This window comes from Neomonachus schauinslandi, chromosome 7 (genome assembly GCF_002201575.2).
Source record: "Neomonachus schauinslandi chromosome 7, ASM220157v2, whole genome shotgun sequence".
Taxonomy (NCBI): Eukaryota; Metazoa; Chordata; class Mammalia; order Carnivora; family Phocidae; genus Neomonachus; species Neomonachus schauinslandi.
The window spans coordinates 112703357-112730340 of NC_058409.1; the positions used below are offsets into that span (position 1 = coordinate 112703357).

The 26984-nt window shown below is 38.1% G+C and overlaps 1 protein-coding gene across 1 annotated transcript in view; it reads right to left on the reverse strand.

Moving 5' to 3' along the window:
• ITGA2 (integrin subunit alpha 2) overlaps nt 1-26984 on the reverse strand; it is a 78983-nt gene that overhangs the window by 35054 nt on the left and 16945 nt on the right. Inside the window, exons 3-13 of the mRNA XM_021700661.2 lie at nt 24310-24419; nt 23263-23354; nt 20148-20262; nt 19848-19975; nt 16880-17028; nt 12099-12249; nt 11651-11816; nt 9385-9461; nt 7330-7468; nt 5551-5696; nt 3639-3782 (exon numbers count right to left, since the gene is read on the reverse strand). Coding sequence (XP_021556336.2) covers nt 3639-3782; nt 5551-5696; nt 7330-7468; nt 9385-9461; nt 11651-11816; nt 12099-12249; nt 16880-17028; nt 19848-19975; nt 20148-20262; nt 23263-23354; nt 24310-24419 — 1417 coding nt within the window. The remainder of the gene's footprint in view (nt 1-3638; nt 3783-5550; nt 5697-7329; nt 7469-9384; nt 9462-11650; nt 11817-12098; nt 12250-16879; nt 17029-19847; nt 19976-20147; nt 20263-23262; nt 23355-24309; nt 24420-26984) is intronic.

Genomic DNA, 26984 nt, shown 5'->3' on the forward strand with positions numbered 1-26984 from the left:
AGAAATGTAAAAAACAGAACAACAAGAACAACAAAAAAACCCAACACCATTTACAACTGTGCCAAAAATAAAATATCTAGGAATAAACTTAACCAAATAGGTGAAAGACCTGTACTCCAAACAGTATAAAACACCGATGAGAGAAATTGAAGACGACACAATTGAAGTTGGACTAGAATATTGTTAAAATGTCCATATTGCCCAAAGCAATTTACAGATTCAATGCAATCTCTGTCAAAATACCAACAGTGTTTTTCACAAAACCAGAACAAATACTAAAACTTGCACAAAACTACAGAAGACCCTTAATAGCCAAAGCAATCTTAAGAATGAAGCTGGATATATCACAGCTCCAGGTTTTAAGATATACTACAAAGCTGTAGTAATCAAAACACTGTGGTACTGGCACAAAAACAGACACATAGATCAAAGGAATAGAGACTCCAGAAATAAACCCATGATTATATGGTCAGTTGATCTATGATAAAGGAGGCAAGAATATACAATGGGGAGAAGACAGTCTTTTAAATTAATAGTACTGGGATTACTGGACAGCTACATGCTATAGAATGAAACTAGACCACTTTCTTTTTTTTTTTTTTAAAGATTTTATTTATTTATTCATGAGAGACACAGAGAGAGAGGCAGAGGCAGAGGGAGAAGTAGGCTTCCCACCTAGCAGGGAGCCTGATGCGGGGCTCGATCCCAGGACCCTGGGATCATGACCTGAGCCGAAGGCAGACGCTTAACCATCTGAGCCACCCAGGCGCCCTAGACCACTTTCTAACACGAAACACAAAAATAAACTCAAAACGGACTAAAGACATATATGTGAGACCTGAAACCATAAAAATCCTATAAGAGGACACAGGCAGTAATTTCTCTGACATCAGCAATAGCAACATTTTTCTAGCTAGGTCTCCTGAGGCAAGGAAAACAAAAGCAAAAATAAACTATTGAGACTACACCAAAGTAAAAGGCTTCTGCACAGGGCACCTGGGTGGCTCAGTGGTTAAGTATCTGCCTTTGGCTCAGGTCATGATCCCGGGGTTCTAGGATCAAGCCTTGCTTCGGGCTCCCTGCTAAGTGGGGAGCCTGCTTCTTCCTCTGCCCCTTTCCCCTACTTGTGCTCTCTCTCAAATAAAATCTTAAAAAAATAAAAGTAAAAGGCTTCTGCACAGCAAAGGTTTGAAACCACTGACAAAACAAAAAGACAACCTACTGAATGGGAGAAGATACTTAAAAATGATAGATCCAATAAGGGGTTAATATTCAAAATATATGAAGAACTTATACCACACCAAAAAACCAAACAATCCAATTAAAAAAATGGGCAGAGGACCTGAATAGACATTTTTCCAAAGAAAACATACAGATGGCTGACACATGGGAAGATGCTCAACATCACTCATCAGAGAAATACAAATCAAAACCACAATGAGATATCACCTGACAATAATTAGAATGGTTAAAATCAAAATGACAAGAAATAGCAAGTGTTGGCAAGGATGTGGAGAAAAAGGAATCCTTGTGCACTGTTGGTAGGAATGTAAATTGGTATAGCCACTGTGGAAAACAATGCAGTTTCCTCAAAAAATTAAATATAGAAATACCATATGATCCAATAATTTCACTATTGGGTATTTACGCAAAGAAAGCAAAAACACTAATTTGAAAAGATATATGCACCCTGTGTTTATTGCAGCATTATTTACAATAGCCAAGATATGGGGACAACCTGAGTGTCCATCAATAGACAAATGGATAAGGAAAATTTGTACACACACACACACACAAATATTACACAACTATAAAAAAGGAGGAAATCGTGCCATTTGAGATAACATAGAACTAGAGGGTATTATGCAAAGTGAAATAGGTCAGTCAGAGAAAGAAATATTGCATGATTCCACTCATAAGTGGTCTCTAAAAAAAAAAAATGAAGCAAATGAATAAACAAAAAGCAGAAGCAGACCTATAAATACAGAGAACAAACTGGTGGTTGCCAGAGCCAGTGGGGAGGGGGGAGGCTAGAGTGTCAGGCGAAATAGGTGAAGGGGAGAGGGAGATATAGGCTTCCAGTTGTGTCATGAGTAAGTCACAGGAATAATAAAAAAAAAATTACAGCATAAGAAATACTGTGAATGAATTGATGATGTAAAGGGACAGATGGTAGCTATAATTGTGAATGAACATAGCATGATGTATAAACTTGTCAAATCACCTTGTTGTATACCTGAAACTAATGTAACATTGTGTGTCAACTATACTAAAAAAAAAAAAAAATAGAGACTGTTAATGTCACATTATAAAAAATAATTCTGCCCAAAGACTTTTTGTTTTTTTTTTTTTCTTCTAGATTTTGAAATCAGGAATGGAAATATTTCATGACTTCACAAGAAAGCGATGCTTCTCAACCATCAAACTAGGTCAGTGTTGATTATTCTCTATAATAATTTTATGGAAATCACTTTATAACTGAGATTGACAAATTATTAGGAGATCTTCTCATCTTCAACAACTAATGATAATTCAGAATATTTGAGAAGCAACAAACATTTAAGAAACTAGGGATTTGTTAAATTTTTAAACAAGTATTTATGCCCCTTCCTTACTGAATACTCAATTATACATTCTTTATATGCTTTAGAATTTTTTTAAGTGGGGGGGGGAAGAGAGAGAGAGAGAACATGCTGAGTAGGGGGTGGGAGAGGGAGAGAGAGAATCTTAAGTAGGCTCCATGCTCAGTGAGGAGCCAGACTCAAGGCTCAATCTCATGACCCTGAGATCATGACTTGAGCCAAAATCAAGAGTTGGATGCCCAACAAACTGAGTCACCCAAGCACCCCTGCTTTAGAATTGTTCTAATTGCTCCTGTTTGAGAGCTAATTTTTGCATTCATTTAAATAAATAAGGTAGGACAAACTAGCACAACAGCAAAACATAATATTTACTATATTAATCAGCTACCCTTTTTTTCCCCACCCTTTCTCCAGTTTTCTAGGTCAACTTGTGTCTTTAATTTTGGTTTTCTTTTCAGCTCCGAGTTCATTATACTATGGATGTGGACTTAAAGAGCTCAGTCTAGCTAGAGGCTGCTAAGTTTTAGGTGCAAGGACTAAAATTTCCAAGAGCTGCATATAACTGTTATATTAAACAACAGAATTTCCTGACAAACTAATGTAAAAAGCATCCAGGATTAAACAAAAATGTGCAAAGTGCCTGGTACAATTTGTCCTTTTCACTGTAAAATGTTAATAAGATAGTTTATTCTGTTATTATGATCTCTTTACAGTGAAGAAGAATAATTGAAGGAGGTACTTGGGAAATACACAGATGTTTGTATGTGCATGCATTTCAAAAATGACAATACTTTGGATATATATTATATATATATCATATATTCAAAGACCTTTCATAGAAAATGGCAGTGCAATAAACTCTTTCTCTGAAGGTTATGCTTTTTAATGTGATTTTAAAAATTATAAATAATGGTTATATCCTCAAAATGATGAAATATAAACCATACTACATATGAAAATCATTCAATAATTCTTTATTCTGCAAAAATGCAGATTGACTTTTATTTACCAATACCGAAGTAAATTAAACTAAGTCAGTTTAATAATTTTTCTTACCCTTGTGATGGTAAACAGGTAGACTCTTCCCTCCTCTTTCTTTAAGTCGTTCATGTACATTGGTGCACCCACCAAGAGCACATCTGTAATGGTGTCTTTATTCACATCGACGGAACACAGCACACTCCCAAAATAGGAGCCGATCTGGAATGAGAAAGCCTATTAACCTTAGGATTCCTAGGACTCCTATACTCCTAATGTTACACTGAACTTTCATTTACTCATTCAACAAACAAAAGTCGAGTGGAACTGTCCGTGGCATGATATTGGACGGGAGGGAAGTTCTCAGATGGAGTGGGACCGAGGACCAGGTGGAGATCCAGTGAAGGAAGAGAGGTTGGCCATCTGAATGTTCAGTGCATGCCTACGTGACTACCTCTGCAGGATTCAGAAACGGATAAGAAAGCATTCGTTCTAGGGGCACCTGGGTGGCTCAGTCGTTAAGCGTCTGCCTTCGGCTCAGGTCATGATCCCAGGGTCCTGGGATCGAGCACCGCATCAGGCTCCCTGCTCAGCGGGAAGCCTGCTTCTCCCTCTCCCACTCCCCCTGCTTGTGTTTCTGCCCTTGCTCTCTCTCTCTCTGTCAAATAAATAAATAAAATCTTAAAAAAAAAAAAAAGAAAGCATTCGTTCTAGAACACGGTCATCGTTTTTCTCAAAATAAAAGCACCCTTCTTTAAAGTAGTAAAGAGGAGAGAAAAATATGTGACCATAGCTGGTTTGTGGTCAGGGAAGTCAAAGACTCATGTCCTCTTACTCCTGGAAAATCCATGGAGACAGGAGCATCACACTTAATCCCGGAGAAGGGAAATCTAAATGGTTGGTTTCTGACTCAAGGAAGGAAAATTTCTGTTGGTTGTCAGAGATCAGGGTTGCCCATTTCAAATATGTGCCAAGCCCATGGGTCAAAACTGCTTAGTAAGGAAATAGGAATCTGTCAGCTGGCCTCTGCTCCAGCAGGCCACGACTGGGAGTCATCAGCGGTTCTGACTACCAAACGGTCATGCTGAGGAGAAAGCGGTAGAAAAGAGAGTTGCTTTAATTTTAGAAACCTCAAAGCCACAGGACACCTAGACAGGCCCAGACGTAGTAGCTCAGGCTTGACAATGCTGTACTGTTCTCTTGTCATTTTTCCTCTAGATCATTGGCTCTTTTTTTTTTTTTTTTAAATATTTTATTTATTTGACAGAGAGAGAGCGAGAGCAGGAACACAAGCAGGGGGAGTGGGAGAGGGAGAAGCAGGCTCCCTGCTGAGCAGGGAGCCCGATGTGGGACTCGATCCCGGCACTGCGGGATCATGACCCGAGCCAAAGGCAGACAGCCAACGACTGAGCCACCCCAGGCGCCCCCGATCATTGGCTCTTAGTAGGAGCTTGCCAACAGAGCCACGTTCGGTGCCTGTCATTAGGATCAAATAAGACCCAGGTGTTATCAATCTGGGGGAGTCAAAACCTTGCAGTTGGATATAACCAAACAGCATAGGCTTTGAGGCCGCACAGGACAGGGTTTTAATGACAACTCAACCCCATGAAAGCTATTTGACCTTAGGAAGGTAAACTCTCAGTAACCTGTTAGAAGAGGATGGTAGAGCTCAGTGTTGTGAAGATTTAAGGAATATATATATATTTTTAATTTTATTTAAGTTCAATTAACATATAGTGTGTTATTAGTTTCAGAGGTAGAGGTCAGTGATTCATCCAGTTGCATATAACACCCAGTGCTCATGACATCACGTGCCCTCCTTTATGCCCATCACCCAGTTATTGATTTAAGGAATATTCAAGTAAATACAGATTACAGAACCAGCCACAGGTCGGTACTCAATAAATGCTAGTTTCCATTTCTATCAACTCCCACTCCTCCTCTGCCCCAGTTGTCCCTACAATTTCACCTGCTACACCATGGCATTTACCTGGTCACCTCGGTGAGCCTGAATAACTGTGACATTGCCATTCTCATTAACACTGTAGAGCACGATCTGGCCGGTATAATTTGCCCGAGGAGCACCAGCAACAAAATGGAGGTCTTTTTCAGTAGAAATCGCAGCCACAGAGTAACCTAGGAGAGAAGAGGTTGCAGAGTAGGTACTATTGAAATGCTCAGCCAGATAGGCTCGAAAAGTTAGTAGAGATGACCAGAGGTCCTTTTTCGTTGCACAGTGGGGGGCGGGGGAGTGTGTTAGAAGGTGGAGGACGGTCAGTAGTGTATCCTCCAGACTGAGAAGGTATTTTAATGCTGAAACACAAAGCAAGCCGCTCCGTATTGTTTACGGGTTTTTTTGTTTTTTTTTTTCAGTGTAACTTACTGACAAGGGCAATCCAGCAGGCAGGCAGGCAGGCACAGATGGACGGACGGACAATCCAAGACACTATGCAACTACTCTCCACCCCTACTCAGAGCTTCATCTCCAGCTTTTATGGAGCAACAGACATGGTGGTGAGGTCACACAGGGTCGTTAGCTAAAGTGGTAGAATCTGTGTGCTGGAGAAGAGCTCAAAACGCAGAAGGCCAAGGATGGAGTCACTGTTGTCAGCACTCGTTCCCGGGGGATGCACAGTTCCCAGTGTCCCTGGGCGCATCACTGCGGGCTCATCTTCCTTTTCCTAAGATGAACTGCTCCTGCCCTGTGACGGAAGCACTGCCCTGCAGAGGCAGGACACCTACCTATAAACCAGGCCCTAGATTCGGGGTTGTCCCATCAGCCGCTCATGAGCTTGGCACTGAACAAGTATTTCTTGAATGGATAATTACATGAATTTAAAAGGTAATGTCATGCAGTGTAAAGAACATAGGCTTTGGAATCACACCGTCCCAGGTTCGAATTCTGGATTTGCCACTTACTAAGTTATTTACCTTTGGGAAAGTTATTAACCTCTTGGGCTCTCAAAGTAAAATGGGGATAGGGGCGCCTGGGTGGCTCAGTCGTTAAGCATCTGCCTTCGGCTCAGGTCATGATCCCGGGGTCCTGGGATCGAGCCCCGCGTCGGGCTCTCCGCTTTGTGGGAAGCCTGCTTCTCCCTCTCCCACTCCCCCTGCTTGTGTTCCCTCTCTCTCTGTGTCTCTCTCTGTCAAATAAATAAATAAAATCTTTAAAAAAAAAAAAAAAGTAAAATGGGGATAATAATACTTTCTTCAAAGTGTTGTTGGAAGGATTTTTTTTTCTTAAGTAGTTTCCACACCCAGCTTGGGGCCCAATGCAGGGCTTGAACTCATGACCCTGAGATCAAGACCTGAACTGAGATCAAGAGTCAGACACTCAACCAACTGAGGCACCTAGGCATCCCTGGAAAGATTAAAATGTTTATGTAGATAGATTTGCCAGCTCAGGAACTGTCCCATAGTAGGTGCTCAAAATCCGTGGCTGCTTATTATAGGAATAAAAAGACTAAGAACTCTAAAGTAATATAAGACTACCACTTACTATATTGGCTTTTAGGAACTGTTTCCATTTTAGAGACGCACAATCACAGCTGCTTGAACAGCCAGAAGAGATCAGCAAGTGTAATACAGTGTGTCATTAAAGTTTTAGGATAAGGCCCGATTTGCAAAGAGGCAACATAAACATGTGCAATAAATGTAATAATTAGATGACACTTCAAGGGCTTTGCTGAACAGATCCCGAGATTCGGCAAGGGGCTCGTTTTAAAAAAGGGAACTTAAATTTGCTGGGTCAAATGCTGCTATGCCTTACCTAAATACGAACTGTGATTTTTATCTTGCAGAATTTGGTCAAAGGCTTGGTTAGGAAAAATCAAATGTCCATGAGATGTCTGCTGGACAACAGTCCCGCTCCAGGCATAAGCTCCTACTGCACCCAGCATCAGAATATCCTGAAATAATTGAAAAATGAAGATCATGAGCACAAACTACCTTTAAAGCACATGAATGCAGCGTATGCAAAACATTGAAATAAATGGCCTAGATTTAAGGAGAAAATGATGAAGTAAAATGTATATGAATGTATGCTGATATATGTCCACATTGTTCTACTATATTTTGTGCTGGAAAACCAGCCTTCCCCCAGGCCATGTTACCTTGATACATTCTGTAGATAAATCTCTACTACCCTACAGGAGGAGCACATAGCCATCTTCCAATTTCCATTCAAAGGTGTACATGGACAAATGCCGAACAGTTGTGAGCCTCCTGTCCCACATATTCATGAGTAAAGCTCAGGGTGGGATGTGAGGCATGCTTGAGAAGTAGGAAGTGCGGCTGGCAGAGGAGGAGAGGTGGGGCCCTGCTGCTATCCAGCCATGTCCTCTTGGGAGGCCCTCTTCTGACCTATTCTATTTTCCAATGTTCTTCCTCTTTCCTCTTGACTCCTTCTCAAATGTTCCTCCATCATCTATATCCTAGTCCATCTATTGGAAGATAGCAGAGCTACAAAAGGTTACCATAGGGTGACATTCTATCTACTTGGAGAACAGCCATGGGTCAGCACAGCACCAGGAGAGGCTGGTACACAAACCAGGACAGGATGCTCTGGACTGACTCAAAATCCAACCAGGATCGTCAAAGCTGAAAGTCATCGTAGAGGGCAGGGTTTGTCAGGATGGGATTTATTATTTTTAAGTTTTGATCTTAGATCTCAGAAAAAATCAAAGATATGGATTTTGGATTGAAAAATATAAGCCATTAAAAATAGAGCAAAAAGGAAAATGTGTCCCATTTTGAGGACAAGAGACCATGAAATTGTGTTAATGCCTCTCATAAATTTGGGACTCCACATCAGGGTGCAGGAAGGGACTTCAGGACATGTACAAAAACCTCAGGAAATTGTGTGCGGTATTTCTGAGGGAAAAACCCATAACTTTTACGAGCATTCCTAACGATTGGTGATCCAGACAAAGTCAGCACCTTTACTTCCAGAGCAAAAAACCAAGCCACTCCTGGTCCGTCCTTCTGGTAATCAAGTCCTCTGAGTTCATACTGTTCCCTAAGCTTTTCCAGTGTTGCCCATCTCTGTGTCCCCCTGCTGCTCCACTGGGACCCTGAGCAGAGTTGGAACCAGAGCCTGGGGAAGTGGATGTTTATGAAAAGGAAGAACACATTTTCTGAGCTAAGAAAGCTTTCCATCTCACATGTTTCCTAACTTCTCACTTTTTTCAACTATCTTCTGTCTCTGCTTGTTGAAAAGAGATACTCGGCACCTCAGAATTCAAGAGTGGCAGTGATGACAAGAGTTTGTGTTTTGTGTTTCGTTTTTTTAAAGATTTATTTATTTATTTGAGTGAGGGAGTGTGTATGCATGAGCTGGGGGAGGGGAAGAGAGAGAGAGAATCTCAAGCAGACATGCCACTGAGCATGCGGTGGGCTCAATCCTAAGACCCTGGGATCATGACCTGAGCTAAAATCAGGAGTCACTTAACCAACTGAGCCACCCAGGTGCCCCAAGAGTTCGTGTTTTTAAATAAACTTTTCCAGTAGTTAATTGATTTAAAGGAAATTCCTGCAACGATAATCCCTTGAGTTAATATAGTGCCTGTCCCTTGGAGTACTCATACACATTGCATATTACCATTTTTTCCATAAAAAATCCCCGTGAAACAGGGAAGGGAAGGCGTTATTATTCTTCATCTTTTAGATGACAAATCAGCAGCACAAAGAAACTGAATGACTATGACTGGGAATCAGAACTGTTGATCACTAGATGGCTGTTTTTTCCATTCTATATATAAAGCTACTGTGCCCCAAAGTGTTCAGCCAAATGACAGCATGGCCGGAAGTTATCTGATATACACACGTTCTGAGGAGAGTAATCTGCGCTGATTCCCACTTGTGACATTTCCATCTGGAAGTTGTCTCCTCCTTGAACAGTACCTGGGAGATGGTAATTTCAAGAATTATATCACTGTCAGTTTTTAAATCAAATTTTCAAACACACATGCATGCGCATACACACACGAACACATGTGCACATGCACATATATGGACACACACACACACATACCCCCACAGTGTTCTGATGTTCGCTCAAAAATATAGAGCTGGCAAATTCTGGGAGGGAGAAATCACTAAGGAAGTGTTCTAACAACAACCCACAAGACTTCCAAGGTAGCGTTTGAAATTGATGTTAATCTTGATTATGCATTAATGCACTTATTGGTATGCTTATGATGTTCCTGATATCAAAAACACTCAACATATGGGATGAGGTAAAATAAAACCTGAAGTGATGGCCTTTTTTAATAATTATTATTACTAGCTAAAAAACTAACTGAATTTTTAGCTTTTAAATAATGGTACTAGTAAGTGTACACACATCTTAGTTGCAGTTGGAAGAGCCAGGCAGTTGATGTGTAATGAAGACCAAACAGATATTTGGGTTAGGCTTCAGGATCCAGGGTTCAAGACTGAGTAGGAATTTTACCAGTTAGGAAGTTTGTCCTCTTTCTACATATGTGCTTGCCTCTGACACTCAAACCACAGGACCTAATTAGTATTAATTTTCCATACAGTGTGGTCAAATGATTACACTTCATTAATCTTCACAAAAAGGAATAAATTCCTGGACTACCATTTGGATATAGAGAGTGATATATATAATGTATACCATATGACACAGTCACTTGTTTAGAAGATGTAATAATGTACACAGGCTGAGTAGAGATAATTTTTTTAAAGGTTTTTATTTTTAAGTAATCTCTACACCCAAAATGGGGCTCGAACTCACAACTCTAAGATCAAGAGTTGCATGCTACACTGACCAAGCCAGCCAGGTGCCCCAAGATAATTTTTAATAAAGTAGAGCAGTGCTTCCCCAAAATCCAAAATAGCAGATAAGGCACAAAATCATTTCTAATTAGCCTTTAGGTTGCATTGTGATTATTCATGTTCAGGCAACCACAAACAAGCATAAGTCATACCATAGGTAGCCAAATAATTTTATATTATTTTATATTATCTCAAGGCACATTAGATTTTGACAATGATTTCAACAACTGAGAAGTACCATTGGATGTTTAAAGAAGCAATAATATTTTTTGGGTAGAAGTCTCCAGTGGATAATCAGGAGGTGAAGAAAAGACTAAGGAATGAATACTTAATTTAAGCAGTGCCCTTGGACCAAGTTTCTGAAAGAGAACTTGACCTATAATAGGTGCTCAATAAAATAAGCTCTTTATTGCTGAGAGTTATTTGGGTTAGCCACCAGGAACCAGAATTTGGGGACTTTTTACCAACTGGGAAGTGTGTTCCATACAGTGAGTTCTTGAATATGTGGTATTTCTACACTGACTAGATCTTCCAAGGCCATTTAAGTAAATTATTGTAGATCTGGGAAATAACAAGTTTCCTTGAAATCTGAACTATTAAAAATCTTCACTATGTTTTTCTAATTTTAAAAGTATACATGTTTGTTGTAAATGAATTCAAGAATTTCAGAAATTATGTAACAGTATAAAAAGATAAAACTTTTAGATTATAAAAACTATGCAGGGTAAAAAGGTAAAACTGTTCACAGTTATAGTAGATATTACTAAATTGTCTTCCCCCCAAAGCTATACAATTTATAATCTTATCAATAGTGTATGAGCTTCTTTGCTTCCCCATAATATCTCCAAGATTATATATTACTATCTTTTATGCACAAAGTAACATTGATTTAATTTACAATTTAAAATAATTACTGAAATTGGGAATATTTTCTTATGTTTATCAGCCATTTGTATCTTATCTTTTATGAACAACTCACTCATGTTGTCTATTTTTCTTACTGATTCATAGGAGTTCTTTTCTTTTTTTTTAATCTTTAAGAATATTTTATCAAAATCTTTTCTTTTACAAATGGAGAAATAAAGGTCAACAGAATCGAAATGCTTTGCTTGAAGTCCACACCAAATTGGTGTAAAACAAAACCCAGGTCACCTGTCTAGCATTAGGGCCATAGAGAAAATCGTCACCATAGGAGTTCTTTTCATATAAGGTATATAAGTTAACATTAACAGAGCAAGAATACAGTAATAAAATCAAGAATTCTTGAAAAAAGTTTTTGAAAGATGTTCTTTTACCTTCAATGCTAAATATTTGTTCTCCTAGTGTCCCAGCCTTTTCTAGTAGAGCTGCTTCATCAGACACGTTGAAAAAATATCTTTCTGTTGGAATACTGGCAATTGCTTTAATTTCTTTTATTAAATTTTTAGTATCAAGGGCATTTCTGTTTAAGTACCCAAGAACCTTAAAAATAGAGGAAGAGGGGAAAAAAGTCATTATAGCTGTACTCCAATATCCCTACTAGCACTTTCTAGTATTTATTTCTGAACACAATAGGACCTCTGGAGAAGTAAATCCACACCCCCTTCGTCAACAGGACTGAAAATCAACAAGAAGCGAGACAGAGTGCAAATCTTTTCTATAAAGCTGTGAGCACCAAATGAGAAAGTGCAGTCTTGCGAAGTGATGTTATAAAGGAGCACTTACCCATCCACTGAAAGACAACTAAAAAGAAAATCTACTTACTGCTATGCCAAACCTCAGTATATTGTCATTGTTGCATTGATCAATCACGGCTTTCAACATTGAACCATCATGCGATTCACCGTCAGTTACAACAACCATTACTTTGGTGGCACCCGGTCGTCCTCCAGCGGCTGCTGCATAAGCAGAATCTCTGTGGCAGATAAGATTAAAGACTCACTATCAAAAGATGAAGCTAATATGTGGACCTCTGGTTAGAAATATAAATGTGAAACTAACTTCTTTGAGCATGACCTACTGTGACTTAGAATTTCTCTCTATAGGTCTGGTGACATATTTACCTACATTCTATTTGCAGCTTATAGGGAAATATATATAAATCTTACTTGGCATTAACAATAATTTCCATAGTTTCTATGGCATGTGTGTGTGTATTTACATCAAGAATCCTTAGGATTATCTTCTGATAACAAAATTCATTTCATTAATATTAATCAACAGAGCAAAGATATTCAGTCCTATCACCAGTTTTACTCACTGGATCTGCATTTACTTTCTCAATATGAAATTGCTTTTTAAAAAGTAATAAATACACTTGGTGAAAGAATGTCAAAGCATTTGGAAAGGTATAAAATAAAAATCTGACACCAAGCCACTGTTCCAAAGGTAACCACCTTTATCTGTTTGTTTCCTTATAGAAAACATTTTATTTAGATGTATATGCGTAATCTACTCCTCAAATGTTCATGCAAATGGGGAGATAGGCTAGCCAATTATTTTTCATTTTTTAAAAAGACTTTATTCATTTATCTGACAGAGAGAGAGAGGGAGAGAGAGAGAGCACAAGCAGGGGGAGCAGCAGAGGGAGAGGGAGAAGCAGGGTCCCTGCTGAGCAGGAAGCCTGATGCAGGACTCCATCCCAAGACCCTGGGATCATGACCTGAGCTAGGGGCAGACACTTAACCAACTGAGCCACCCAGGTGCCCCAACACAGTAATTTTTCATTTTAATGGAGATCTTTCCACATAGGCACATACAAAGCTCTCTCTTTTAAGATTTTGATTTATTTATTTGAGAGAAAGAGCAAGAGAGAGTGCACAAGTAGTGAGGTGGGAAGGGGCAGAGGGAAAGGGAGAAGCAGACTCCTGCTAAGCAGGGAATCTGATGTTGGGCTCAATCCCAGGACCTTGAGATCATGACCTGAGTTAAAGGCAGATGCCTAACTGACTGAGCCACCTAGGTGCCTCCAAAGCTCTCCTTTTTAATGGCTACATAATATTTCATTATTTGGGGGTAACCGTAGTTTAACCAATTCTCCATTATTGTGCATTTAGGCCATTTTGAGTTTTACAAGTAATGCTGTAATAAATGTCCTTGTGTATATATCTTGGCATACTTTTCCAAATGTATCAGTAGGATAAAATCTTAGTAGTGAAATTACTGGGACAAAAGATTTACACATTTCAAACTTTGAAAGATATTGCAAAATTGGACTCTAAAAATTTCTACCAATTTGTATTTCCATAATGTAAAAGAATGCAAGTATCTCCATCTCCTTTCCTTAACAATGAGGATTATTAAACTTTTAAATTGGGGACATTCTGATAAGTGAGAATATATAATTGTCTTAATATGTGTTTTTTTCATTATGAAGAGAGAATGAATATTTTATGTTTATTAGCCATTTGTATTTTTTCTCTATGAACTCTTGATTTTTCTTTATCTTTGACCATTTTTCTTTGTATTGTTCATTATTTTCTAATTAGTAAGAGCTCTTTGTTAATTAAGAAAATCATCTTTTTCATATATATCACAAATATTTTCCTCAGTTCATTAATCTTTTAAATTTTAGTGGTATTACCTCTGTATATAAATTGCATATTTTGACATCAATTTTATTAGTTTTTTATGTGTATTCTTTTATATTTGACATGGTATTTTAAAAGGACCTCTTATCTCTAGACTTGTTTCTTTAATTTCCCAAGTTTCTCATAGTCCCTTAATAATTACATTTTCTTAGATTTAAATTTTGGTGCAGCTGAAATTTATTTTGATTCAAGGAGTGAGTCAGGAATTCAGCTTTATTTTGTTTCTAGATCGGTATCCAGTTGTCTAACAACTTTTTTCCTGTCTATTGGATACTCCTGTTGCACATTCTTTCTGGGGAATGCCACCCACTCCTTTGGACTACCTACCACCTGTATGATGACACCTTAAAGTCTACATCTATTTCCATTCATCTCTCCTATTTCATATTTATACATTCAATGCCTGCTGAATATTTTCACCTGAATGTGCAAGGGACACTTTAATTTCAACATGTTTAAAACTGAGAATATCATTTTATTCCCTAAAACTTTCCTACACAACAGAATGTTGAAGTGTAGAAAAATATTTCATATTTGTCACCCAGACAAATTTGAATACAGTACTCACATGAAATACTTGTTGAGTGAATTATACTCTTTATGACACATGGTAGAATTCATGTATGATTATAAGATTTCTGAGGGTAGAAACTGTGCCTCATTTGTTCTGATTAACTTCAGGTCTTGGAATAATAAATCATAACCATAGACAGTCAATGAAATAAGATAAATGGAAAATGGCAATATTTACTAAAAGAGTGTCAGAATTCTATTTGATGTTGTAAAGAAACAGACCAAGAGAAAGAAAGAAAAAAAGAAATGAAGAAAAGAAAAGAGAAGAAAAGGTAATTAACTTCTGGAAGGTGTGAGTAAGAAGTTAGGTGATTCTCCTAACAATGGAAAGGCTTCAATTAGCTTGGGAAATAGTGGTAAGAGCAAGATGATGGTACAGGAGAGAAAACCAAAGTTCTGAAAAGATGATAAAAGCCAAAAAGTCACATCTTAACAGACAGTGGCCATTCTTTTTGTGAGGAGACCTTACCAGGTCCCTGAGCTCCTTCCAGGGAAAAATACCACATCCATACTTCCTGCTGAAAACACAGGCCCTCTGCAGTTTGTAGCTCCTTCTAGGCCATTCTCCATGTCAACCTACTGTTCCTCTGAGTCTAGGTTACTAGGCCATAAAGGGCACTTTGCCAGTTAGCAACTGACCTATTAACTGGCCACAGCCTGTGAAATGGTGTGGCCCAAAAGAACATCTCAATAGGGACAATAGAGATTAACCAAATCAATCCACTTGTAGGAAATCCACTTTTGAGACATATAGGGAAAGTCACCAGTTGATAGAAACAGCAACTAGCATATACACCCAGAAAAAAGGAGGGGCAGATACAATAGGAAATGCAGAAATAGGAAAGACAGGATACATGGTGACTGGCCAGACGTGTGCTACTAAGGAAGAACAGAAAGAATAAAGAAAACCTGCAAGCGCTTACTTTGAATGACTGAGGGGAAAGGCAGTAGCATGAATCAAAATGGAAAAGTCGTGAGCATGGGTAGGGAAAAGAATAAGGCTGGTTTAGGATGTACTGAATTTGATAAGTGAGCCAACACTCCAAATTAAACATCTCCAGCATCAGCTGGATGCCTGTGTGAATTCTGGGAGAGAGTTCAGAGCTGACCACATAGCAATGTGGTGACCTACACAGGGCTAATGGAGATGCCATGAGAGTGGAGACAATGCCTAAGAGGAAAGCGAGACAAAAAAAGAGGTCTCTGTTTAGCGAAGAAAAAATAGGAAAAGGAGCCAATGAAGAGGCAAAATTGTTGCAGAAAGTTGGCAGGGATTCTAAAAGTTTGTGATGTCATGGCAACTGGGGCTGGAATAGCAGTGTGTGCTCATCAGCAGCAGATAGTGAGGGAAGCTAAAGAGGATGAAGTTTGAGGCAGGACCCCTGGGTTGCTGGCTGATAAAGAGGCCCACGTTTACCTGGTGGCAAGCCATATGTTTCAAGGAAGTGAGGGAGGGAGTAAAGACAATTTTTCAAGGAGTATGGTAGTGGAAGGAAGAAATGCACAACACAAGGACAAAGGCAGGAAGTGGGTTTAAGGGAAGGTGAAGTTATTTTTCTCATTTATTTTTTAAGAATAGGAGAATCTTTAGCATTTTCGTAAAGGTACGTGATTAAAACAGAGTGAAGATGAACGCAGGAGTGCTGAGAAAATAGAGAAACTGAGCTAAAAATTAAGAGCGTTGCATAGTTGTAACATTCACATTGCCCTGGGTTGTAATAAGCATAGTGAACCCATTCCATTTAATTCAGACTCCTAGGTCATTAACATTTAAGATTCTATGACCCTTCTTAATATGCATGAAGTGCTCCATTAGCTCAAGTCGTTTGTGGCCTTGGTAAATATTAACAAATAATTGCAGATTGCTCCATTTCCTACTTAATCTAAGGTCTTTTAATGTCGTTTCATCTACTTCATATACAATCTTTATTTTATTTTTTTTTAAGATTTTATTTATTTATTTGACAGAGAGAGAGACAGCGAGAGAGGGAACACAAGCAGGGGGAGTGGGAGAGGGAGAAGCAGGCTTCCCGTGGAGCAGGGAGCCCAATGCAGGGCTTGATCCCAGGATCCTGGGATCATGACCCGAGCCGAAGGCAGACGCTTAACGACTGAGCCATCCAGGCGTCCCGCATATACAATCTTTAAAAAAATCATGGAATATCTTTTAAAAGTCCTAGAAATCAAAGATTTTAAAATGTCATTTCCTATTGCCTTTTCAAAGTGTTCAAGTGACAGAACGTTTGAACTTTTCTTCTTTATTACTTCTGATTTAAGTGTTAAGTACCAGGTACATTATTTTTGTCTTTTTTTTTTTGGTCTTTCTTATCTACAAGCACTTCTATTTTATCAAAATATTGGGCTATTAGCATCATAACTTACTTTGCATATTGAATTGCTTTGAATGTATTTGTGAGGTCTCCACCATACTGGTATGTCTGGGATGTTGCTTCAATCATTTCAGCTTTGGTTTTGAAAGTGTTCAGGTTAAATACAACTCTTGGATTGTTGGCATACTGAATTAACCCCACCTTCAAGAAAGCAGAAGTTCATTAAAGGTTTGTCATTAAGTTATAAATAATTTCTAATTAACCAATATAATCAAAATCAAAAGTGCATCTGGATGTGGGCTGATAGTATAAGGGAATCATTTCCAATTTTGTCCTTAAGAATAGTTATTTTTCTTCCAATAGAACGACTTCTTTGTTAGAGGCTGTCAGGAAAAAGCAGCAGTACTTGTTGATAAGCAAGATGAGGTCCTATCTGGTATAATTTGGTTCTCAAGAGTAACAGTTACATATTTTCAACTATAATAGTTATAGGTTATCTAGTAATAGATTTTAAAGCACTGTCTTGTAATATTTTAATATGGATAAATATTAGAATAAAGTTCATTAACAAGAAGATTAAATGATATAAATTTTCTAATTAACAATGGATATGAGCTAGTAAACAATTATAAGCAGTCATAGATGGAAGATAACAGCTCATCAATTGAGAATATTTACATATTAAACAAAGAATTAGATTTGAATACAAAAAACCCAAAACAAAACAGTGAGCTAATCAACACAGTCAATTTATTGTTCTGGATTTCCTCTAATCACAGACTTCAGCATTTTTGGAAGAAACCTGCTATATGAGCATGTGGGCAAGAAGTTTCTGGCCTTCAGAGAAGATGCCATTAGGGAGAATCTTATTTGAAAGACCTGACAGAGAGAACAACTTCTGCACAAGATTCTGGGGCACATATCCTAATCCTTTAGATCAAGAAGGCCAAACACTTCTATTAACATCCTGGTTCTCAGCACTGAAATCATCCTCTATGCCTAGGAGTTGGGGGCTTTCAGAACAAGAAGTGGCAATAGGAGATTAGTGGTAAAAAGGTCTCTAAAATAGAGGTCAGTCTGTAAGGAAGGTGGAAGGTGCAAGGCCTGGATTTCTGAGTTCAATTAGCTACTTTTGCTAGGAAGCAATCAAGTAGGCATTAGGAAGATGTGAAAAACATGATATTGCTGGAGCCTTCTCCTTAGGATAGGATGTAAGACTTGAGAGAGAGGATGGGTCAAAAATAACTCTAAGATTTAAAAGTCTAAAATGAGAGGAAGATGTTAGTAACTCCCATGACAGCCCCAGAACTTCGGTGTGAGAAAGGGGAGTGATGCATAGAAGACTCAAAGAAATGTAGTATATTAGGACTTACAGAAAGGTCAAATTTAGATTGGAAGAAAAAGAGACTTTGTAAAGCACCTCTAGAGGTGAAAAAGATGTATTAGGGTAGGAAGACAAGAAGAGGAAGGCCATAAATTCCTTGCGAGAGAGTAAATCTTGTAATGGGGGTAATCCATTTAGAGACAGATAAAATAAGCAGATACTTAGGAAAACTTCTCTTATGATGGGCCTTAAGATGGTGCTATACAGAAATCAGTGCCATACCTAGTCTTTTTAAAAAAGATTTTATTTATTTGAGAGAGAGAGAGAGAGAGCACGAGCTGGGGGAGGGGCAGAGGGAGAGGGACAAGGAGACTCCCTGCTGAGCATGGAGCCTGCCATGGGGCTTGATGTGGGGCTTGATCCCAGGACCCTGAGATCATGACCTGAGCTCAAGTCAGACACTTAACTGACTGAGCCACCCATGTGCCCCTACACATAGTCTTATTCACAGAAGTTTCACAAAGTGAAACCTCCAAAGTTTCAGTGGACATTAGTGTCCTTTAGGTATCGAAAAGCAATGTCAATGGGGAAAACATATAATAATATTTTGTAATACTGTACAGGAAAGCAGAAAATCAAATTTCAATATAGCTAACTGCAAAACATTTAGGGGGAAATGTTCCAACAATTGTTACTAGATGTTGGACACTAAGGCCTCAGATGACAGGAATAACCCAAAAACATACACTGGTAACTGTGAACTGGTTCCTGTTGATGTTGGTTCTACAACCAGAATAAGCCATGAAATGGCAAATCCAATAAAAAAGAAAGAAAAAAGACCCAAAACTTTAACAATAAATGCTATTTGGTTTTTGGAAAGTGAGAAGCTTCTGTTCCTGAGTTTTGGATGCCCATCTCAAGAAGACAGAAAAGCAAATTAAAGACTCATTAAAACACAGGCAGCTACACAAAATTATTTAAAAGATGTGCCTGTGTAAAAAAGGAGACTAAAATATGATAAAAGACTAAAAAATAATAAAAGATAGGATTATACTGTCTATGGACTTCTTTATAAAAAAATCCCAGAATTCAAGGACAATTGTTTTACCAGCAAACAATAAAAAGAAATTATTAGTCCAAGTGGCTGTCAAGAAAGAATACATACAGGATTTTAAAATGTATTAATAAATTCATGAGTTATAGGAGGGAAAAATAAGCAACTAAAGAGGATTAAAATGCTATATCCCAGGGACGCCTGGGTGGCTCAGTCAGTTAAGCATCCGACTGTTGATTTCAGCTCAGGTCATGATCTCAGGGTCATGAGATCGAGCCCCGAGTCAGGCTCTGTGCTGGGCATGGAGCCTGCTTGAGATTCTCTCTCTCTCTCTCGCTCTCCCTATGCCCCTCCCCCCACTTCCACTCTCTCTCTCTCTCTTTCTCACACACACACAAAATGCTCTATCCCACATCCGATGCTTGTGTCAGAAACAGAAGTCTCAAATCTCAAAAACCAGCATTGGGCAAAGGCATAGACAGAACAACTCAATGTAGTACAAGTTTCAATTAACTGTCAAGATTACCATTAAATGCATTTAATACGGGGATCTGACAAATGCAAAAATTAAGACGTCATAGCTAACAATATTTTCTCAGAAAGAAAGCTGTGGGTTAGTGTATGTATTATTCAAATCCATACCTGTGTTTTTTTGGGGCCTATATCCAGGCCTTGGACAAATTTTTCCAAAAAATTCTTTACTGCATCCCAGGGATAAATACTGTTTGATTCATCACACACAACCACAACATCTATGAGGGAAGGGCAGGCTACACAGGAAAAGATGAAAGAAACAGATTTCCATAGGTAATTCAGTCTTCACACTCATATGCAAATGGAACAAAGTAAAATGGACTTGAGGAGTTGGGTGGCACTTGATAAATCCCACCTTCCCCCTTCATGTAAGGCATTGCTCAGACCCTCTGCACATTCATCACTTACTCTGAACTGCAGGTGCAAAGCTGGTCAAGAGCTGAAAATCGGGACTGACGTCAGAACAAACCCCAGTTGTGTAATATTGACTTCCACACTGCTGTGCCCACAGGGGCCCACACGTCTTCAGAGAAATGAGAGCAATGACAAAACATGGAAAACATGAGTCCTCTACGTCTCCATTGGTAAAACTCAGAGATCATTTCTATGATTTTACCAGATACTAGGAATTGTCAACTCTTGTAACGAACTAACAGATCAAAAAAAAGCCTCTGAGACAAAGTGTCTCGGAAAGAAAGAGCAACCAGAAGTAAGGGAGAAAGAAGGTGGCCGCTGGGCTGGGAGGCAGGTCTTGATGGTGCAGGGAGAAGCCCCTCTGGTCACCCCCCCAAGCTAGAGAAAGCGGGTGCTTTCCTTCCTCTTCAGTCTCTCAGTTACCTGGGCCTCAGGGGCTGAATCTGTAAACGAGGATAATCATACCTATTATCTTTTAAGGTTGTTGTAAAGATTAAGTGGGTCTATAGATATAAAACATTTAGAACAGTGCAGGGTAAATAGCAAAATGCTACATAATTGTGAGCCAGCTTCATTGCTATTATTATTCTTGAACAAAGATTATACCGTTCACTTACACCACTATGCTCTCTGTCTACTACCTCTTATTCTATTCAGCAGAAACCATAGGCCCACAAGCCCCAGGGCCAGGCAGGAACCTAGGAGTGTTCTGGGCTGGCATAGACGCCATGATGAATGAAGAACCCAGGGGCCGCCACCATGGCTCTTGCCCATTGCCAGCCTTGCCAGGTCTTTCCAATTTTCAAGGAGGGCCTGAGAGGATGAATTCTTCGTGAAAATTCAATTAAAAAAAAAACCCAAAAAACTCTATGGGCTCAACAAACACAGTGATGTTCATGAACTGCCAGTTTCTGACTTTGTTCTAAAGTACTTATTTGAGGACTTCTGATCCCCCTTTTTCTACTACATAAAACCTTAGGTCATCCAAGCTACCACTTGTCTCCCTGCCCACACCAGACATACTACAATTCTTCATAGTCCCGTCAAGCCAGCCTCAAATCTCTCTTTTTCAGCAGCCCTTGAATGTCAAGAACTCCTGCTTCAGTTGTGATTAAATCACACAGAAAACGTCACATTAAATAATATTAAAATTGCTAGATGTAAAAGGACAAAAATGGGAAAGAGAAGTCTAGACAAGATCTTAAAGAGCACCTACAAAGTTTAACATTAGGTAAAGCTGTGGATCAATTATTAAAGCTTAACAAAAAAGTGTGAACTTGCAAAAAGCAATTGGAAGAATAAAAGGGAATTTATTTGATCCAGTAATTGTTGGTTGCTCAAAGGAAAAGCAGCTGTGGTCATATTTCGTGCTCAATGAATAAGCCATAGTTCTTCCTCCTATAAAACTGGTTCATTTTGCCAGTTAGTTAGGGGACAATCACAATTGACGGCTTTGGTTAGTTTACCAAATAACAGATACCAATTATTGATTCCTATATCCCCATCCCCAATCGTTTTTTTTAAATCACCTTGAAAAACAGTAACTCATGAAATATTCAAGATCTTTTTTTTTGTTTTAAAAGCAATGGAAAACAGCATTTAGAAGTTGAAATTAGAATATGCCAATTGTTAATGCCAGAACTACATTCCTGCTTTAAGCCCAGAACTTAAGAAGTTTTAAAAAAAATGTGATGATTGTCAGTCTTTTCCACATAATTCTTAAGAGTATCTTAAGATTTTGACCTTTTAGGTATGTAAAGGAAACTTTGGCTTTTTTTTTCTTGCTTTTTTTCCTCTCTCTCTCCCTCCCTCCCCCTTTGCGCCTTCTCTGCTTGCCACATTGATTGTTAAATTAATCTCTTAAATTCTCTAGCAATTTTAAATTACTTTACCTGAAGTTACACATTAAAAATTTTGAAGCACAACCTGTAATCCCTATATCTCAATATGTTCCTCTTCCTGAATTTATTCAACCTTAAAAACAAACAAGCAAACAAAAAAAAAGAGGAAAGCAATGCTATTATAAAGACTTTGGGATATCATAAACTGTGAAGATTCATTGCAATATTCATTTTGCTTTGAATTACACATATTATAAGCAATACCTGATATCTGAATACCAATGTCTGAATACTAGTATCTATTAGTAAAAGTAGAAAGACATTGTTAAAAATTGATTATATTTTTAGAATAATTTAGTTATTATACACATAGGCTTTTAAGTTAGCATGTCAATCATATAGACATAACTAATGTAAAGTTAAATTAAGCATTCTATGGCTATTTTAACAGGGCGATATAACTAGGATCATCTATGAGCTGGTGGAAATGTTTAAAAAAATTGGGTTTTTATTTGCCTTAGAATTTTTTTAGGTATGTGATGGTTTTCATTTTTTAATATAGTCAGATATTTTCAACAATTTCCTATATTATTTCTCCTGTTAGTTCTAAGCTCAGAAATTTTTCCCTCTTTCAGAAAATTTCCATTTTCTTCCAGTTTTTAATATTAACTCTTTAATTCACTTGAAAGCATATTTGAATATACAAGTTATTAACCAATTAATTGTCCCCAGACCGCTTGTTAAAGAAGGTATTTTTTTCTCACTGATTTGTGATTCTTTCCTCAGCATTCTAGAAACTAAATGAGAGTAAACACTAATATGAAATAAGAAGAGACCAAGCCATGACTTAGATGATATCAGATTTACCAACAGTTACAGCAAAGGATTAAAGACAGAAATACTCTTCAGCTTTGAAATCCACTCTCTGAATTAGCAGTCCCTATCTTGGAATGTTCCTACGGGAAGGAGAAATGAGACCTGGAATTCTGCTATTATCAACAAATGCTAAGAGTACTTTCCAAGGGCAAAGAATCGGTGTTCCTTGTGTTGCTTTTTTCTAAGACATTCTGTGGCAATGCTTTTTGCTGAATATCTGTCTATACATCAACAGATGGGCATTTCATGTTGTATATCCACAATGGATGATTTATCCAAAAGCAAACTCTAATATTTAAGTGTCAAGATTTGATTTGATAGGTGGGATGGTGAGAAGACACTAACTTCATACTTTCTTGAAATAGATGGGAATTTGAAAGGTAAACACTCACGAGAAATCCTCCAGTGCCCATGTTCCTTGTGAGAGTCAAGCCAAGGCTCATGTTGGTTTTCATTTCAGTAACATTGGGAATGCTTGTGGCAGCTTTCAAAGGGAAAAATATTTTAAAAAGTGAATAAGTCTTCACCATTTATTTAAACTTGTTTAAAAAAAGACCCCCACACTGATGTTTATGTGTAGCACTGAATTTAGTGTCATATATCCAGGTACTCACATTACATAATCACATGTAAAGAAAGGAGGCCTTCAGTGATCTGGTAGCTTGTACACTTAAATGAGTGAGGTTACAGAATGTCAGATATTAGGGGGTAGTGTCTGTAAAGGGCATGACTTACAGGCATTTAAATTTAAATTTTTTAAAAACAAAATGCTGGCCAAACAATACACACCTGAGGACACTATTCGGTCTACAATTTGCCAACCTACTCTTTTCAAGGTCACAACAGCTCCATCTAATGTTTTATTATGGATCAGAAAAAAAAAATCCTTAAAGTGTTATCAAAAAATGCATACAGTAGAAGCTGGCCCAAAACATTAATGACTGAATTTTAAAAGGAAATCATGAGACTAGCCATGTAAAATAATAAATACAAACAATTACAAAGTATTCTAAATAGTGACAATTTTTTTTATTAGAATGCAACAGAGTGTTTCTCAGCATCTCTAAAAGCAACACTAGTATTGACAGGTCTATACCTAATGGTTTGTTTTGAGGAGGGAAAGAGGTAGGGTTAGACTTAGATATCTATAAATAATCAGCAAAATAATCCTGAACATTGATGGAAACTGGCCCACAGTCTGGGGGTAGATGGTCCAAGAGGTAGCACATTTCTCATGTATCTTATTAAATCAGGTCTTTAAGCTGTGTTGGAAATTTGGATACAATTGGACCCCATATGACTAAAGATAATAAAGGCAAAAAAGTTGTCTATGTTTCTTCAAGACAGACTATGATTGATTTTGTTATTTTTTTAAATTAGAGTTACATCAAATGAGATCTTGTTATTTGTAAAAAGTCATATTGCTAATTACTACTTACTTTCCAAATTTAGCTTTTCACATGTAGCATTGGACAGATCAACAGGACATTTATACACATCTCCCATTCGGTTCTCAGGAAAGCCACTCCAAGGTGAACCAACTAGTAACCTAGAAATAGGAATTATTTTTCATTAGATATAAAATGTTAGTATAGTTTCTTAAAGTTTAAAACTGACCACAAAACAATGAAAAAATCCCCCACATTTAATTTCAATCTTAATAAGAAAATAGTTCATATTTGTTCAGTTATAATTTGTTCTTTTTCCTTTTCTCTTAGCTGATCAAGATTCTTTTTTTTTTTAGATTTTATTTATTTGCGAGAGAGAGAATGAGAGACAGAGAGCATGAGAGGGAGGAGGGTCAGAGGGAGAAGCAGACTCCCCGCCGAGCAGGGAGCCCGACGCCGAACTCGATCCCGGGACTCCAGGATCATGACCTGAGCCGAAGGCAGTCGCTCAACCAACTGAGCCACTCAGGCGCCCTGATCAAGATTCTTAATGAATATTTGCATACAGTATAGAAATATAATGCAGGTCACAAATGTGATCTGCATATGTAATTTAAAATTTTCTAGTAGTCACATTAATACAATAAAAAGCAAAGCTGAAATTCACTTAAATAATATATTTTATCTAACTTGATATACCAAACTAGTATGCAATCATTAAAAATAAAAATTATTAATGAGCTATATGACATTCTTTTTTCCATACTAAGTCTTTGAAATTCAGTGTGTTTTATACTCAGAGCACAAATCAGTACGGAGAAGTAACATTTCAAGGGCTCAGTAGCCACATGAGGCTAGCGGCTGCCTTATTGGTCAGCACAACTTTAAAGAATGAAACAATATTAAAACCAAAACAAAAACTAACATTTGTTGAGTGCTTTTCTTGTCCTAAGTATTTTCGTATGTTAATTTACTTAGGGAACAGATGAGTTATCTAAGTGGTTTTACTGTTTATTGTCTATATAAGAGGATCCTTAGCAAAAACACAGAGCAAATATACCGTGGAGCTTTCTTTATGTGTAACGTGTTTGTAGCCAGAACACAGGATGCAGAGTTTGGAGACTGGTGCTCCCATCCTCCTTTTGGTTAGTTTCATTTCCTACCCAGCTTGTCCAACTAGAGACTAAATGTTTCCCTGTGGAGACACTCACCTAACATTTCTGGTTACAGAAGAATGGACAGAAAGAGTCCATGTAAACAGTCTGATCTTCAGAATCTATAGTAGGTTAATTACTCAGCAGCATTCAGTTACTAAAGAAGCATATTTGATTCAATGTTTTTTTTCCCTGTCAAGGTTGGCAGATTAGATGAAACTTAAATTCTTTCATGAGCCTTCTGCAAAAATATTTTATCATTGTTGATTAAACAACATGTGCCTCACACTAAGTGCCACAATGGATACAAAAAGACTAAGGTGCAATCTACTAAATCTAGTAAAACTATTTAAGATACATGACAAGTAAAACAATAACAATACAAATGAACAGAAAGATATAAATAAGTTCCTCTCTGGAACAAACGTTAAAATGGTCAGAGGATGCAAAAATGGATATTGAAAGATGAAGGTGGCAGTCATCATTCTCAGCAGAGGGAAGAGTGTGAATAATCATAGAAAGAAGAAAATACCAATTATTTTGAAAGACAGTTAATGATTTACACAGTAAGTGAGAGCTAAGTGTAACTGATTCTGATGCCCAAGCTCGTAACCCTTAGCTTATTCTCCTTCCTCTTAGCTGCACAAAGGCCTGGCATAGGGCCCAGATTGGGAAGACTATCTGGACAAATGGGCTGTGTTCCAGAATAATCAAGGAGTGGATCTGGAAACTGATGGTCAGGCCATGTCTACCGTGATGAGGGTGTGGCTGTGTGGTGTGTAAGGAGGCTATGGACTGGAAGGACACCAGCCAAGGTCAACTTGTAAGAGCACATCCACACTGTGGGCCCAGGCTGTACTGTTCATAACGTAGGTAAGAGCAGATCATGTTCAAATAATACTAAATGTGGTAATTTGGGCGACTTTCATTATGCACATTTTCCATCCATCCTCACCAGCCCAAGGGCAAAAAACACACTGAAGAGTAGAAATTAAGTGTTTCTCATCTAAAATTTAACCATCTTGTTCTCCAGAGTTTTCAGCAGTAAAGCACCATCATGGAGTTACCTACTTCTCAATGAGAAAGCTCAAAAGGCTACTTGCTGTCTCCTCTTGACTAAGTGCTCCCTGGACACACCTCCCCACCTCACTTCCTCCAACCTCACCAAAGAATTCGGGATTTGATAATCTCACATTCAGGAGGGGGTATGACATCTCCACTACTGCTGTGAGAGCTGTGGCCTCCTACATGAATCAAATGGGAAGAAGAGAGAAAAAGAAACATCTGCACAACTGTGTGCCTCTTAACAAAAAGGATGTGAAAGTACTTGTAAATCTCTCAAAGAAAACATGTAAATCTCTGGCAGTATGATGCCATATTAAACTAACACAAGACGACAGGTAACAGTGGAAAACCAGATCACCTTGGTGACTGGTAAAGAACCAGGGTGTCCTCATCATATATGACTCATTCTTTCAATATGGTGAACCACATTAGTTAGTAGCCTCCAGGTCATGCTAGTGACTACAGAGAATGTTTCAAAGACCATTGTTAACTCCCTTATTGGCAATA